The sequence below is a fragment of the Lepus europaeus genome, chromosome 3 (genome assembly GCF_033115175.1).
Source record: "Lepus europaeus isolate LE1 chromosome 3, mLepTim1.pri, whole genome shotgun sequence".
Taxonomy (NCBI): Eukaryota; Metazoa; Chordata; class Mammalia; order Lagomorpha; family Leporidae; genus Lepus; species Lepus europaeus.
The window spans coordinates 147,603,398-147,620,239 of record NC_084829.1 but is presented as its reverse complement, the minus strand read 5'-3'; the positions used below and the strand labels follow the sequence as shown (position 1 = coordinate 147,620,239).

General features: G+C 41.1%; 1 protein-coding gene across 1 annotated transcript; it reads right to left on the bottom strand.

Moving 5' to 3' along the window:
* Positions 1-616: 616 nt before the first annotated feature.
* LOC133756243 (ras-related protein Rab-32) lies at positions 617-15,932 on the bottom strand. Its single transcript, XM_062186889.1, has 3 exons — positions 15,650-15,932; positions 6,122-6,399; positions 617-1,114 (listed from the first exon to the last, which is right to left on the bottom strand). Exons 1-3 carry the CDS (start codon positions 15,915-15,917, stop codon positions 965-967), a joined length of 696 nt encoding a protein of 231 aa, XP_062042873.1. The 5' UTR covers positions 15,918-15,932; the 3' UTR covers positions 617-964.
* Positions 15,933-16,842: the final 910 nt, after the last annotated feature.

Sequence of the window (16,842 nt, the reverse complement as noted above, 5' to 3'; positions counted from 1 at the left end):
ACCACATATATTCAAAATGAAGGCTTCAGTCACATTTATCCTCTTCCTTCACTGGAGTAAGTGATAACACAGATATTACTCATCTGCCTTCAATTTTTTGCCCAGGGATTACACTTTAATGTTCACAGAGGCATACATGACCTGGTTTCTCTCACAACACATAAAATGTAAACTCGGTTTATGTGTGTGTGCTTTGAAACAATTTATTTCTTGACAAATATGATTATATATTTGAACATACTAGTTCTAGTGAGACAGAATTGGAGCAGTAATGTCAATTAGCCTCACAGCTATAAACGTGAGTACAGGAAGAAGGGGAGAGAGAAGACCATTCCTGTTTACTGTGTCCAAGTGTTAGCAACTGGATCCAGAGGAGCTCCCATAACTCAGGGGAGAGTAACTGAGTAATTAGGGAGGGTACTTCAGTATGTTTAAGAGGAGTGACCACATGCCACACCAGCCGCGACTGTTGGGATTATAGTAAGGATAACAATTTTATATGAAGTACCAACCCTTTGAATAAAAAAGGAACTGCCAGCCTTTGTGGCAGACGTAGACTAAAAACCTCATTGCAAAGTAAAGCATGGAACAGGGAGACAAAGAGACAGACTCAAAATGACCGTAACACTGCAGGTACAGATTTATTACCAACTCAACACTCATCCCAAAAACTACTACTTGGATTTCCACCATAGCCTGGGGAACTGCCGTCAAAGAAGGCCCTGTGAAAGGACATAAACGTCGTCCTCGATATGATGGCAACACCACCACAAGCCTAAGTGATGTCTCCTAGGTTGCAGAGCCACGAGGGCACGTTCCTATGCCTTCCATTTTCAAGTGATGAAATGGTGCTGCTGTAACAAAAGGCCCCCATGGGAAGATTCACCTTCCAGGGTATCTTCCACGGCCCATCCTTTGGAGCTCGCTCAGAATCCAGGCAGGCAGAAAAGCAGCAGGTACCACATCAGCAACACTGAGATTTGCTCTCTGCTCTCAAGGTTTCCTGATCCAGTTTAATTTTGCCCACATCGTTTTCTTCATTAGGAAGGCTTTGGTGGTTTGCAAGGATATTCTCCACTAGGAACCTGGCGGCTTCATCTATGTTTATGTTATCCTGTAATGCAAAGGGAAGAATGGATCAATTCTAGATGAGTTCTTAGAGGAAAGCAATAAGGGTATTACAGGCAAGTGGACTAATTTGTCAAAGGGCCCAATATAATTTACCAATCTCTTCAATAACACTAAAGTGTTTGCCTCCTGAGAGTTCAAAGCTACTGGCTAAGGTGGCTATGGACAGAACCCTCTCTGTTTTCCAAACACTCCCTTTCTGGTGTTCCTGTTTTCAGTTTTTGCCTCTGAACTTAATTAGCTATCTTGATGACTGAAAATGAAATTTTCACTCTGCTCTGGGTTGTTACTAAAGGAAAGCACTCAGATTAAAAAATTCATGCTCATCCAAGTATTTAGGATGCATTGCCATGGAAAATGTGAAAAGGCTAACAACACGTTAAAATATGATAAATGTGCCATATTGCTACTCTGTCTTTGAGTACAAAGTCTTACTAACATTTAGTCATCTCTCATAAATTAGCTTAAAACTATGATGTCCCTCTGATGTGCACTAATGATCCCCTAAGAAATTATAAGGTATCGCAGCACATTTGAAACTGATTTTTAAGTCATGATTAAATATGCACAAGTAATACATAGCAAAAACTGTGTTTATTTTTAAAGTCATTTCAATTTTTCACTTTTAACTAGTTTCAGATTAACAAAAACATTGCAAAATTAGTAAATGAATTCTTACATCGCAGATAATCAGAGTACAACTATCAGAATCAGAAAAATTAGAAAATATTGTAGTATTGGATAGCTGTTAACTTTTGATCTTATTCTAATTTCACCAGTGACCTTATTGCCCCATTTCTTACCCAGGATCATGGTCTGTATTTTGTTGTCAGGTCTCCTGATCTCCAACTGTTACTTAGCCTCCTGGCTTTTATTTTTTTGGAGGACGGTGGCCAGAGAACATCTTTCTGTATAGATCTGCTGGATATTTTCTTATCATTAAATTCAAGTTATGGATTTGTTACCAAAAAAAGACAGGTGTGTCATGTCAAAAAAGACAGGTGTGTCATGTCCTTCTCAGCGTAGGAAGTTAGTTACTGAAAGTCTTACCAGTTGGAATTTTATTGTTAGGAAGAGATTCTCTTTTCTGCATATCTACTCATTTGTTTGTGTATAACATGGGTTATTATGAAGCCAATTATATACTAATTTGCTTTGTTGCTTAAGCTGTCATAGATTTTTGGAGCTCCTATGAGTAGGCTCCCAGTGTTGGTGACATGCCTCTGTCACTTTGCAAGTGTTTCCTTAGTTTCTGGCCGCACAAAATTCCAAGGCACATCTTTACTATCTGTGCCGTCAGTCATGGATCCATGGCTTCAGGGTTCTTTTTACTAACGAATGGTACTCAAAAATATATTTCTGTGAACTACATAAGTTCATTTGTTTGGTGGTTTTGTTGCTTCTAAGCTGTCTCAGCAGATACCACGTGGCCAATATTTGCATTTATGCATCTACATATTTGTATCTCCTTTAGCTGTCTATGTATACACATATATGTGTATATATGTGTGTATGTATATCTATGTGTGTCTTTGTATACATGTATGTGCAAATTATGCATATATATTAAACTTTATATATATACTTATAGATGTAGATATATGAAACTTTGAGCTCATAGTGATATCTCCAATATTACACTATGGTTTCACCGAATTCTCCCTTATTTATAATATACTTTTCAGACAGTGAGAAACTTTGAAGAGCTATACCATTTATTCAGGTATCTCTCATAGCATCAACAGAAACTTTTTTACCTCCATTTTCAAGATTAGCATCAATATTAATTCAATATTGATCTTTGAATTTCCAAGTTAATTCTGTCCCTACCATCACCATTGTGAGAAATAATCATAAAATATTTTAACTACATATAGTGTCAAAGGATTATGAACAAAATTTCTCACATTGTAATGAAATTAACTGCAAAATTTCATATCGGACATCCAGTCAAAAGATCATCAAAAAGTTCAAGGAAAATTGCATATATGATAAAATTATGCATGGATTTCAAGTGTTCTTTTGCATCAAAATAAATCTATCAGTTAATTTCATCTTCCAACAACCTCTCTGAAGTACCCTCATGTTTGTCTAAAGGTGAAATGATGAAATTCATGAATTCAAGATTTCTTTTGGCTAAGTTCCTACAGGAACTCAGAACCTTGGAATACAACTAAAAATATGATTAAGTTAGCACTGGAAGCTCAGAAAATAGAATTATCAGTGACCTTAGGCAGTACTTTAAAACTTAGCTTAAAAACTTTCATGTAAATTTTATTATTATAGAATATGTTGGAACATTCTTTATTTATTATTAGGGAAACTCCACAGGAGCCATTTCCAATATATTTGTAGGGAAGCACAGAACAGACCTGAAACTTTGACTCTTGTTCAGTGTTTCCTTCTCATTTTTACAGTTGATCCTGGCTACAAAGATAATGAAGCTTATGATTCACACAGGTTCAGGCTACAGCTAAAGTGACATCAGCAGTTATGAATTTTATATATAGGCTCTTGGGGAAAATTGATTTATTAATTACTTGAAAGATTAATTCAAACTGAAAGAGGAACTTTATCTGCAATACAGAAAACTTTTTCATCAAACTGTATGATGACACAAGAATTTACATAAATTTTTCCCCCAAAAGCTGAGAAGTAAAGCAAGACATCCAACAGACACACAAGGTGCACAGAGCATGGCTGTGCTGAAATACAGTCCATACACACAAAGCAGACAGAGCCCTGGTGTCTGCAGTATGGTCTGTCTCTGTGGGAAGCTTCTCCTTTTGGGATTTTCTTCTTCTAGCCTTGCTAAAAGCTAACATCGCACCTCAGAGCTTCCTCTGTCTTCCACCACTATTTTTTGTTTATGGCAGTACATTTTAAGATGTTATCTGTATAGAAACAAGCGGTCACTAGCTTAGGAGTACATAATTCTTGCTAAAGGAGACAGTCATTGCTTCTAAGGATTCCATCACTGCCCAATATCTTTACACTGCTCGTGTGCAGTCTCTGCTTATAGCATTCTTATCACCACTGTCATTAAAAAACAGCACCTTTCTGCTAATACTAACTGATAGAATCAAAAAGGGAAAAAACGATCCAACATGGGAAGCAGGATACACAGCAGACTCATAGAATGGCAGATGTCCTAAACAACACTCTGGCCTCAGAATCAGCCCTTAAGGCATTCAGATCTGGCTGAAGAGCCCATGAGGGCATTTTAGGCATGGAAAGCCAAGACATTATGGAAAAAAAAAAAAAAAACCTAAATGAAAGATCTCTGCGAGTGAGATCCCAGTGGAAAGAACGGGGCCATCAAAGAAGGAGGTACCTTTCTCTGAAGGGAGGAGAGAACTTCCACTTTGACTATGACCCTGTCAGAATAAGATCAAAGTCGGCAAACCCTAAAGGCTTGAATAGCGTTGGCAACTCACGACTAGAGCCTAGGGAGATTACTGATGCCATAAACAAGAGTGTCAAATTGTTAAGTCAGCAACAGGAGTCACTGTGTACTTATGTCTCATGAGGGATCTGTCCTTAATGTGTTGTCCAATGTGAAGTGATGCTATAACTAGTACTAAAACAGTATTTTTACACTTTGTTTCTGTGTGGGTGCAAACTGATGAAATCATTACTTAGTATATACTGAATCGATCTTCTGTATATAAAGATAATTGAAAATGAAAAAAAAACTGGTGTTAAATTGGAAATTGCATAGAAAATTAATCAATTTTTTTTAAAAAATATCATGTAGGATCTATGCCTTTAATGTGCTGTACACTGTTATTTAATGCTATAACTAGTACTCCAACAGTATTTTTTTCACTTTGTGTTGCTATATGGGGGCAAACTGTTGAAATCTTTACTTAATATATACTAAACTGATCTTCTATATATAAAGAGAATTGAAAATGAATCTTGATGTGAATGGAAGGGGAGAGGGAGCAGGAAAGGGGAGGGTTGCGGGTGTGAGGGAAGTTATGGGAGGGGGGAAGCCATTGTAACCCATAAGCTGTACTTTGGAAGTTTATATTCATTAAATAAAAGTTAACAAAAAAACAGCACCTTTCACTTCTGGGGTTTCTAGTAAAAGTAAAAGTAAAAGTAATCTCGAAGTAAGAACAGTAGTACATATATGTATGTATACAAAAGAAATCCACAAATTGCATAGCAAAAGCTGGGACTGCATTATGATTCCACCACATTTATAGCTTAGTGTTTATTTGAAATCACAGAATTTCTCAGACATTCCCTCACTCTTACGTACATCTGATTCTTTTTTACCCTTTTACATGAAATATGCAGAACATAAACACTATCATACACTGATCCCCACACCTCGTATTTTATACTCATTTTAACCTTTTCTTTCATACATAGCAAAATTAACATTTTGACGCTACCTTCCTAGGTTTCTTCCCTTGGAAAAATATTTTGACCAGCTTCACAAAATGGATAAAAAAACTTCTCAACTATTCATGAAGAAGCATGACACAAATGTTGGCATTTTCCTCGTTCAACCCTTTCCTATATTGTTAATCTAAGCAATATCTGAATACATCTCTCTGATAATTACAATGCCTCTGTTAGGCCAATGTGTGACAAACTTCTTTGCCAGTGGCATCTTCATGTATTTTATCAAGTCTTATGTGCAAATTTAAAATCCTTGTGCTTGACAATACACTTGAAACCCATATACTCCAGAAACATGAACAGTACCTCAGTTAAATAAACTCAAAGAATATGGCATTTGCACTTTGCTCTAAAAAATAATTCAGTTTTATTCTAATGTCAAATCCACCCTTCTGTGCACCTCCCCATTAGCAAATGTGCAATGCAATTCTGCCACAGGTTGAAAGAAGCTATGCCAAATCAATGCTATTCTTTGCTTTTCCTAGACTTCCTAAAGCCACTTATAAATTCTTCATAGCCATAGCTCTGGTTTACAAGGTAAACACAACAGCAGATTCACAAGGAAAGCAGATCTCACCTTTGCAGAGGTTTCAAACCATCCAGTGAAGCCATGTTCTTTGCAGAACTGGTCCATCTGGGGAGGATTCTGGCCACCCTCCCTTTTCTGGTCACACTTGTTAGCCAGGAGCACAGCGGGGATAGGGCTGCCATTGGGAAGGTGAACTTTACTGTCCAGGTCACTTTTCCATTTTAAGACCGCCTCAAATGTGGAACTTCTTGATATATCAAAGACTACAAATGCACCCACAGCTTCCTTGTAGTACACTCGGGTCATGTTGCCAAACCGCTCCTGCCCTAGAAATAAATATCATGAGAGATTAAAAACGTCTAGTTCCGACACAGTCTTATTTAGTTACAGCCCTATAGACCCCAAGGATAATTCTATAGAGAATTGTTTCCAATTCCATGGCAACACTAACTGTTGGAGTTAATGTCATCTCTACAGAACTATCATCCATAAATCGAGGTGGCTGAGGATTTCATCTGAGTCCACAATGAATCAGTTCTGTTCATGCCCAACCCATTCTCCATCAACATCACTAGGACAGATTGATGGCTACAAAAGCCTATCATTTATTCCTCCTCTCTCTTGACCTAAGATAAGAGGGGCAACAAGGGAAAAAGAAGGCTGGTTGTGGAGGAAGAGACCAGAAAAAAAAAAAAAAAAAGAACATGGAGCTGCAGGAAGGAGATAAATGCAATGTGTAAAATTCTAGTCAAACAGATTAGGGCTGGAGAGGCGGTAAACCAGTTCCTGTCCTCAACTGATCTTTCCTTCACATCTCTAGCCTATATCCACTATGACTCAATATACAACAAGACTGCTTTCCTTTGAGAAGCAGACACATGGAAGCCGACTGAGAACAAAAATGTGGGGCAACTGGTTGCACTATCACATGAAGGATCAATTACAGATCTTCAAATATAATTGTGTTTTTAAAATTATTTAAATTGCAACACTTTGGGAACAATTTACTCCATGTATCATACGGGATTTGCAAAACATTCTCTTACCATCTGCTATCATATTAATCTTTAACACAGGAAACACTTTTATCTTCACATAACTACCATTATGTGAAGATAATGTGTGGCTAGCGTGACAGTGGTACTGACTAAAGAACACAGGGTAGAATACAGGTCTTCTGAGTTCCACAGGCCTGTGGAAATATGATCTCAGCTATTCTGAACTGTTTTGTAGCAGCACTGCCATCTAAACTCTTCAGGCAGTCAACTTGCAGAGATAAGGAAAAATGACTGATGGTCAGTGCAAATCTAGATTTATAGCTCTTTGATCTAAGATAGAAACAATGTGATAAGATGCTTTCCTATCAAAACACATAATAAAAACAAGCTTCATCTCTGTTTTATTGACATATTGTAATCCACATTTTATTTGCTCCAATGCAAAACTATCCCAAAATACATTTTTCCTCTTGCAAACTCTATACTGTGTGGACTAAAGAAAGAATACAATAGTCAGCTTACAGGGATAAACTTAAAAGTTCATTTGTTTTATGATAACTCCTAGTATGGATTTATCTAAAACAATATTATGATAGTTTAAAGGTCTAAATTTTATTGTAACAAATATTCACATATGAAATCACACTGTCATATTCATCTTATCTTTTTTTGGCAATATGAATCTGATCAGTCAATTTTGTACTTCATTTATCATTTTCCATAAACATACAGATATTTCAACTCTTCAAAGCCAATATTACCATCAGGCTGATCAAATACTTTAATGTATGAATTCTAACTTCAACTGCAGAAACACATGTTAACAACTGCATCTATTTTTATGAATGTTGGTTCTTCATTAAATATGAAAAGATGATGGTCATAGAGAAATTACTCTCAATTAACAAAGTCATAGATTAAGAGATATTGAAAGATCAGAATTTCAGTATAATTATATAGTTATAAGAAAGAATTTTTTTTATCACTGTCTTAACTTAGAGAAGAACTAGTAGAAGAAAAGTACAAGGGCTAGTGTTCTGGTGTATTAGGTAAGGCAGCTGCCTGTGATACTGGCATCTCTTATTGGCACTGGTTCGAATCCTGGCTGCTCCACTTTCAATCCAATTACCTGCTAATGCACCTGGGAAAGCAGTAGAAGATGTTCCAATTACTTGGGTCTCTGCCACCCATGTGGGAGAACTGGAAGACGCTCCTGGATCCTGATCTTGGCCTGGCCCAGCCCTGGCTGTAGTGGTCATTTGATGAGTGAACAATTGGACGGAAGATCTCTCTCCTTCTCCTCTCTCTCTTTAACTCAATGTTTCAAATAAATACTTTTTGTTTCTTAAAAAAGGGAAGTACAGAAATCAAGAAGTTCCAAGTAGGCAGTAAGTGTTAGTGACTATTTTAAAGTAAATCTCAAGTAGTTTCTTTCTACCAGCAACATTAAGTCATATTCAAATATTTCTCATATAAACTTTCTGGTAAAACATATGCCACTTAAAAATGTCCATGATAAGAAAATTTAGTGGAGGATCCTGAGGCTTTGAAATACTAATTTTTCTTTAGATACTAACAAGGCTGGGATCAAAAACTCTCTGAAAATCCTCACATTAGCCTGTACTTTATTTAGCAACCATAGTATGTAGCACATCAGAATCCTGTCAATTTAAATACAAAGACAAGCTTTGTTTTGCTTCATGTGGTATGCGTGTGAAGAGTTAAAGCTTGCCACAATCTGGAATTCATCAGAACTCAGGGGAATCCTCCTCTCCATGGGTCTGCTGAACTAGTTCAGACTAGCTCAGAGAGAACTCTAGGCAACAGTGGTATTCTTGTAGTTGTTACTTACTACACTGGGAGGTACAACACTCATTTCATTCAACTCTCTTATTTTATACATGAGAAAATAAAGTCCAAGGAGATGAGTTGACTCATATTTTAAGCTCATATATAGTTTTTTCATAATAGGCAATTTCTTTGAGCTTTCTGAAGAGTCCTTCAGACGTCTAGTGGAATGGAGAACTCCTGAGCACAGTGAGAAGATGGGTGTGGGCCAGGGTGCATCAAAGCCAAGGGCAGAACAAGACTTCTCATCTTCATCTGGTGAAAACCTGAATCACCCATGGTACTTGACAGATTGCAACTTTACTGCCCCAACCTCTGGAAGTTATTTTAAATAATTATTTTATTTGCATTTATTTGGAGTGGCAGAAAGAGTTAGGGAGAGAGGGGGAGAGAGAGAGAGAGCGAGCCCAATGTGCTGATTCATTGCATAATGGGACACAATGGCTGGGCTGGACCAGGCCAAGGCAGGGAACCAGGAACTCAATCCAGGCCTCCTACATGGGTGGCAGAGGTCCCCTGATTGAGCCCTCATCTGCTGTTTCCCAGGGTGTGCATAAGCATGAAGCTAGTATCAGTAGTACAGATAGTACTCTAACCCAGCTGCTCCAATATAGGATGTGGGCATCCCAATTAGTATCTTAACTACTCAATCAAATGCCAGCTCCTACTTCTGGGTATTCTGATTTGCTAGGTATGGAAGATTGCTAGTTGCCTATCCCAATATCTTTCAAGAGAATTTTATTTGGGAAGGCAAAGTGCTCAGCTTAAAACCAAAGCCTTAGATTTCCTAGCTGTCCTTGGGGCAAGGCATGTGCATTTGATTGGACCACAATGTCAAAGAACATGGCCTAGGGATAGCTGAATGGTAGGTGATCAGCCTTAGTCCATTTGGGTTTCTTGATGTCCAGTCTTAGTCACCATCCAAGAGAAGGCTTCTAAACCTATTACACAACTTAATTTCATTGACTTAGCATTCTCTCTATAACTCGTATTAACTAGGTGTGAACATACTCTCTATAACTCATGTTAACAAGGTGTGAAACCCTCACTGTTTTAACACTATGTTATTCCTAGGCTACAAATCTAAGGCCTTTAAATTTCCTTCCTATGAAAGAGTACTTTGTCTTGATCTCAATATATTTCCTTTTTTTATTTAAGATTTATTTATTTATTTGAAAGGCAGAGTTATAGAAAGAGGGAGAGACAGAGAGAGAGACCAATCTTCCATCCACCGGTTCACTTGCCAAATGGCCACAACAGCTGGGGCTGGGCCAGGCCGAAGTCAGGAGTCAGAAGTTTCTTCTGGATCTCTCACATGGGTGCAGCGGCCCAAGCACTTGGGCCATCTTCTGCTGCTTTCCCAGGCTGTTAGCAAGGAGCTGGATAGGAAGTGGAGCAGCCAGGTCTTGAACTGGAGCCCATATATGATGTCAGCATCACAGGTGGCGGCTTTACCTGCTATGCCACAATGCTGGCTCCAATTTCAGTCTATTTAAGTATCTAGCAATATGTATCAAGTCTTTTATTTTCTATATTTGCAACTAGGGGTCTCATGGGCCTGGGAAGGGGTTGCCCTACAAGGGTTAGCAAATTTGTAGAGATAACATCTGTCCTGGGAGCACTCCTTAATATGCAATCCAACCAGTTCTGAGTCCCTACTGTCTCTTACTGTTAGACTCCTCAAAACCTGCATGCTATCTCCCTGCCCTAAACACCTCAGAGTCAGGGACCTGAGCATAGAACACACTTAAAGCTTGATTATCCTCCTCTACTCATTGCTTTCCCCAAACCAATAAAGGCTCTTGCCCATGAGTTTGCCTTGTTCCTTCTGCCTAGTAGTTCTCTCTGGTGCTTTTCCCCATGGCACTGTATGGCCTGGTGTGCTCCCTTCTCTTGTTGCTCCCCTTGGTAACAAATGATCTTTTCAATTATCTCCTGATATGTTGTTTTCATCATTTCTGAATAAAAATAAATCTTAGATATATTTTAAAAGAGAATGAGGACTACTGTCCTCATTTTTCATGTTGAAAACTTATGAACATTGAAAGGAAATAATTATGTATATATATATTATGTAAATATATGATGTATAAAATTTCTCCTACAATATATTTGAAAAAAAAAAACTACCTCCCTGGAATAATACATGGCATTTAGGTTTAATCAGTGAGGTCTCACAGTCTATCTGTAATTATTGCTTGCCCATAGCATGCTATGCTCTGCAACCTTATATAGATAAAACAGGTTTGCTTTTATACAGAAAAAAACCATAGTGGAGAAACATTCTTCTCAAATGCACAAGAAATAATGGAGTCAGTCAACAATGTCTGCCTTGGAAAACCTATGCTTCACAAGTATGCAAACTACAAAAACTGGAATCTCTAGACTGATAATTGTAAAGGACAGTAATTGCTACAGTGAGCATAAAATATGAGTTACATGTTCTAATTTAGGAATAACCAGAACATTTGAAATTTAGAAAAGAATCTAATCTGTGCTGTTACTTTGATGCCAGTGAACTAAAAACCTGAATTTTCATTAAAAACTTACAGTTTTCGTATCTTAGAATCATGAAACCCGTTTCCATACAGTGCCATCACATGTTTGTTTGGTCAAGGTCCTACAGCTCTCTATTTTTAGGCTATAGAACCTCTTAAAGCCTCTAATTGAATTCAGAAGGTAAAATAGGCAAATGGTTGAGCACAAAGGCAAGTTTTAGATCTGCCTATCAGCACTGGACTCTCTCCTGCTAACAAGAGCATGTTTTAGCTCACATGGGCTAACTGAAGCAACTAATGATGATAATATATTCAAAAGAGAAAGGCAATAGCCATATCATTATCAGAAGAATTTCTGTGTGCAGTTAATACAAACATGCTGCTATGATGACTGGTTGCCTTGACCGGACAATAGTGAATTCATAGTTCATACTTTGGCTCCCAAAGGTGTCTCATACTAAAGAACTGAGAAAGACTTAAAAATCTAGAACAGGACAGTAAGAAGCAGGCATTGTGCTGCAGTGGGTTAAGCCAGTGCTTGGGACACCTGTATCCCATTATCAGTGTACCTGGGATCAAGTCTTGCCTCTGCTTCCAATCCAGGTTTCTGCTAATTCACCTGGGAGGCAGCAGATGATGGCGCAAGCAGTTGGGTCCCAGCCACACACGTGGGGTACCTGGACGGAGTTCCTGGTCTCTGGTTTCACCTAGCACAGACCTGGTTGTGTCAGACATTTGGCAGTGAATCAGTGGATGTAACATCTCTCTCTCTCTCTCTTTCTCTGTGTCTCACATTCTTCCTGCCAGTATGTCTTTGAAATAAATAAAACTTAAAATAATAAAATGGGAAGTAGCTCATTAACTGAGCTTGAAAAGGCTGAGGAGGGCAAGGCTGCATGAGCCACATCACCCCTACACAACAGAGAATGTAAAATGTAAATCAATGCATTTTATAGGCTACTAATAAACATAAGGAATCTTATTGGACTATTCCCTGTTTAAGACACAGACTATAATTAACCACAGAGACAACAGACAAGCACTGCTTCTTCATATTCAGAAGATATTTGAATATAACTGCAGTCTGATCAGGTCAGGAGAGCATCAGAGGGAAATATTCCAAATTGTTTCTCACAAAGGCTTGTAGGAGAGTGAGCTGAGATGACAAGAGGGGAGACTTGCTATCATAATTAGCAAAACACAAGAAGGAGCAAGAAAATCAAGATCAACACGGCATTTTATAATAGGGCCCAATGCAGCTTGTACAATTTGTAATCTCTTCCAAGCCTGCATTTTATACATATATGAACTTCAGAGAAGATTATTTCCACTGTGCCCTTTGGCTCAGAGGAGTATAACTCATTCAGATATTAAAGACCTGATGAATGTAAACAGGAAAATCAATCAATTCATGAGGACTAATGCATATCAGATCTGATCAAATTTAGTATGAGATTTAGCTTAGACAAGTATATGAGGTCTAAGTAGGCAAATTCACAAGATTTAAGACAGACAAGCAATTCAACCTGCTTGGAAAATCTTATTGCTGCTAATGAAAAATAAATTTACAAAAAGTAGTAAACTAAATACTACTTTATCTGCATTAAATGTTAAAGGAGGATCAGAGACACCTCCTAATACATTTATGAATGTACATGAATTAAGCTCTCTTTAAAATCTCATGCAAGTATATTTATGTGTTGAGTACCAGTCTCAAAGCAGGTATCAGTTAAGACAGCCACTGTTTTACTCCCAAAAAGCACTGACCTGCATCTGTATTTTAAATCTAAATTCTTTCAATGGCCTGAAAAAAGACTTAAGGTCTGTTCCTTACAGTTTCTTAATCTGAAGAGTTTAGCTGAATCTGCTTGGCTACATTTACGGTAAACTTCAACAACCCTTACCTATCACACTGGGAAAAATCCTCAAGAGTGGCAGAATGTCAACTTCCTTACAACTTTGTCCACTGCTACAGTTACCACCTCCACCATCAACAAGAAACTAGTAATAACTCCACCACTGGGTTAGTCATATCAACAAGCTGGCTCCGCCTACTGTTTTGCAATCAGGGATTATTTCTGTTCTGTGAGAATTCGACATGATCTAACTTCATTATCACGTAAAGCAAATATGTTTAGTCATTGGGGAAATTTCTGAAGTGGCCTTCAATTTGTCTTCGTTATACCCTTTCTATTTAATTCAAGTGGCATGAGTTGTGAATCACAAGTAGCTCAAATATTCAAATGAAGCATAATTAATGATGTGGTTCTCCAAACATTACACTAAAGACTAAGTTATTTTTGTTTCATAATTCCCTTATACTTATTAAGATTCCATCTTTAAAAATCACAGAGTGAGCCTAATAATTCCTAGTTACCCCCTACATTTTCCTCTAATTTGTTGTCTGCAGGCATGTACTTGCCGAAAACGGTACCTGTCAAGCAACAGTGTCTACTATGCGAAAATCTTCTTGGAGATTTCAAACTGCTGCTTTTCTTCCCAGCAAAGCTCAAGCTTTGGATTTAGGCAAAAGTACAAGGCGATCCCAAGTAGGCATATGTGTGCCAGTCTGCTACACACTGACTGTGTCCCCTTCCTGGCTGAATCTGTCTGTTTGAGACGGATTAAAAGGGAAGAAGTGATGTCCAGGAAGAAAACTCTTGCTACTGCTTTTGTCACCTCAGGTCACTGCACAGAAACATTTTACCTTGAAGCTTCAAAACACAGCTGCGTAATGAAATGGTTACTCATACTCATTACCTGCCGTGGGGTCCAATCATGATTTAATAGCTAAGTGTCTTATGATTTCACCTGCAGAATGAGGCAAAGTCAACCTGCCTTCCAGGCATCGGTTTAGCATCACCCTGTCTGTAGTGAAGGGTCCTGGCGATGAGTCACATGACCAGGCAACCTTTGCAATCCAGACTTTGTCCTGAAGCCCTGAAGCTGTGCTACTGTTCACTACCGTTCTTTGCAACTGCAGGAAGTGTTACGAAACAAGCCCCTGGCTTCAGAAGATGACTTTTCAAACGTTCGTTTGGTTTTTGGTAACAAAAAAAGGGAAAGAAAAGAAGCTGAGTGCAGGCTGATTACTCCCGTTCTCCGAAGGACTCGTGTGCATTTATTTATTCTCTTATCTGATACTGAGCAATCAGCTCCTAAATACGTGAATGTAAAGGTTTTCCTTGAACACTTTCTCCTGCGTATGTAAGAAGCTGTAGATACGAACACTGGGCAGGTTCCCCACACCTTGCTCCGTGTGTGCTATGTGGGAAAGTGTGGAGTCCTCCAACTCTAGCTGAGCTCCCATTCTAAAGCCCAGTCGCCCACCGGATTTCTTAAACCTGCAGTGACTGAACGGAGCAACTTTCAACAATTTCCATACTTAAACTTTCCAAAAGTTCCATCGCCCCTCCCAGCGAACCAGTCAGAGTGCAAGTTTTCCTAAATTGGGACAAGAGGAAACACACCCCTTCAGAAAGAACAATACTTAAGCTCCAAGATGACTACTGAAAGCAAATGTCAAGGACACAACACATTTGGGAGGAGCGGGGGTGGAGGGTTGGGGGGCGCACAGGGGAGGGGTGGGGGGGCTTGGGGGGGTTTGGAGAGGGGGGCCAATGCATAAGGTCCAGAGAAGCTTCCCCACTTCTTCACTGGGAGACCTGGCCTCCCCATGACAGCAAAGAATGTGAGGGACAGAGCTTCCCAAACAAAGGCGAGCCTCAGATCCAAAACAAATGATGAAACACAGTTCGGAAAAAGAACCCGGGTTTTAGTCTTGGTCGTGTCACTCACTGCGGGTGCAGCTCTGGGTAAGTTCTGTAATCAAGCTGAACTCGAGTTACAACTGAAAGCCAGAAACCGTCCCTTGCAGAGCTGCCATGCCTACTTCCCCTGGGCTAGGACTCCCGGAGTGTTGTGTGCTTGTCACTGCTCTGGAAAAGCCCCCTGGGCTTCCTGAGCTCCTGTCCAAGAGGGGGAGCCCTGGAAGGAGAAGGGGGCTCCCTCCATCTCCGAAAAATAAAAGGGCTTCCCCCAGATTCTCAAAGCCACCTGACCAGGGCTACTTCTTTATGCGTTCGCCGCCTCCTCGGCTACGAAGTCCCACTGCACCTCCCTCCCCATCTGACTGGGCCTCTCTCCCTCCTCTCAAACTTTCGCAGCAAGTGGAAAGTTGGAGCCAAAGGCAGAGACGGGCCGAGAGCAGGGTCCGGTCGCTGGGCGCCTACCTGCGATGTCCCACAGCTGCAGGCGCACCAGCGTCCTGCTGTCCCAGTTGAGGACTTTGAGGGCGAAGTCCACCCCAATGGTGGCCCGGTAGTGCTGGGAGAAGAGCTGGTGGACGTAGCGCTTGATGATGCTGGTCTTGCCCACGCCGAGCTCGCCGATGACCAGCACCTTGAAGAGGTGCTCGCGGGTCTCAGGCGCCCCGGCGGTGGCGGCGGCGGGGGTGGCCGCAGCCCCCCGGCTGGGGTCCCCGGCGCCCCCGCCCGCCATGAGCGCCGCGGCTCTGGGGCGCACTGGGGCTCGGCGTCCGGCCCTCGCCCAGGCGCGCGCAGTCCCGCCTCGCTCTGGGGGCCGCCCGAGCCCGCCCGCCGGGGGCCCCCCGGAAACTTCCCGGAGGCCGACCCGCCCAGCGCCGCGCCGGCCGGCGCCTGATGGGTCACAGGACCCGGAACGGCGGCGCTCGCGGTCGGGGCGGGGCGGGCCGAGGGAGGGCCTGGCCGCTCAGGCTGCTGCCCGCGGGGACGGCCTCGGGACACTTCCTCCGGACGGAGCGGGGCCGGGCAGCGCAGGGGAGCGGGTGGCGGGCCGCCCCTCGGCGGGCCCCGGGAGAACGGGCTGGGAGTGGTCCGCACTGTGGGCCTGAGATTGTCCTGAGGTCCCTGACCAGCTGTGGGGGGTGGCGCAAGGGCCTGGCAGTCCTTGGTCAGAGGGGGCGGCCCCGGCCTGGAAGGGGGATGGCCAGGGAAGAAACGGCCTTATCTACTCCGCCCAGAGGGAGTGCAGCGCCCAGAACACTTTCAGTGGTCTCCAGTAGCTCTCTGGAGGAAGTGAGAGGCGGCTGCCTAAACACTGAACGCCTCTGAGCACCGACTGCCTTGGGTCACTGGAGTTCCAGCAGTTTTCTGAGTTTTCCTACCTGTACAATCAAGAGTGTGCGAGGTGTACGTGTTTTACATACTAGCTGCCCTAACAAGTGTGAGGTGCTACCGCATCCTGGTTTGGGTTTGCATTTCCCTGTGCTTAGAGAAGTTGAGCTCCTTTTCTCATATCTGTGGGTCATATGTATGTCCTATTGGGAGAAAAGGTCCGTTCATGTTCTTGGCCATTTTCTCATTAGGCATTTTGCTGTTTCTGCTATTCAGTTGTGTGTTTCTGTTATACTTTAGGTATTGATCTTTTGTCGGATACGTGGTCA

Bases quoted from the DNA above. Each gene is read 5' to 3' on its own strand.
- LOC133756243 (XM_062186889.1), bottom strand. From the start codon at position 15,917: ATGGCGGGCGGGGGCGCCGGGGACCCCAGCCGGGGGGCTGCGGCCACC. The intron at 6,400-15,649 runs GTAGGCGCCCAG...ATTTATTTCTAG, and splicing joins GCAGCTGTGGGACATCGCAG to GGCAGGAGCGGTTTGGCAAC. The intron at 1,115-6,121 runs GTGAGATCTGCT...TTTGCATTACAG, and splicing joins GGTTTGAAACCTCTGCAAAG to GATAACATAAACATAGATGA.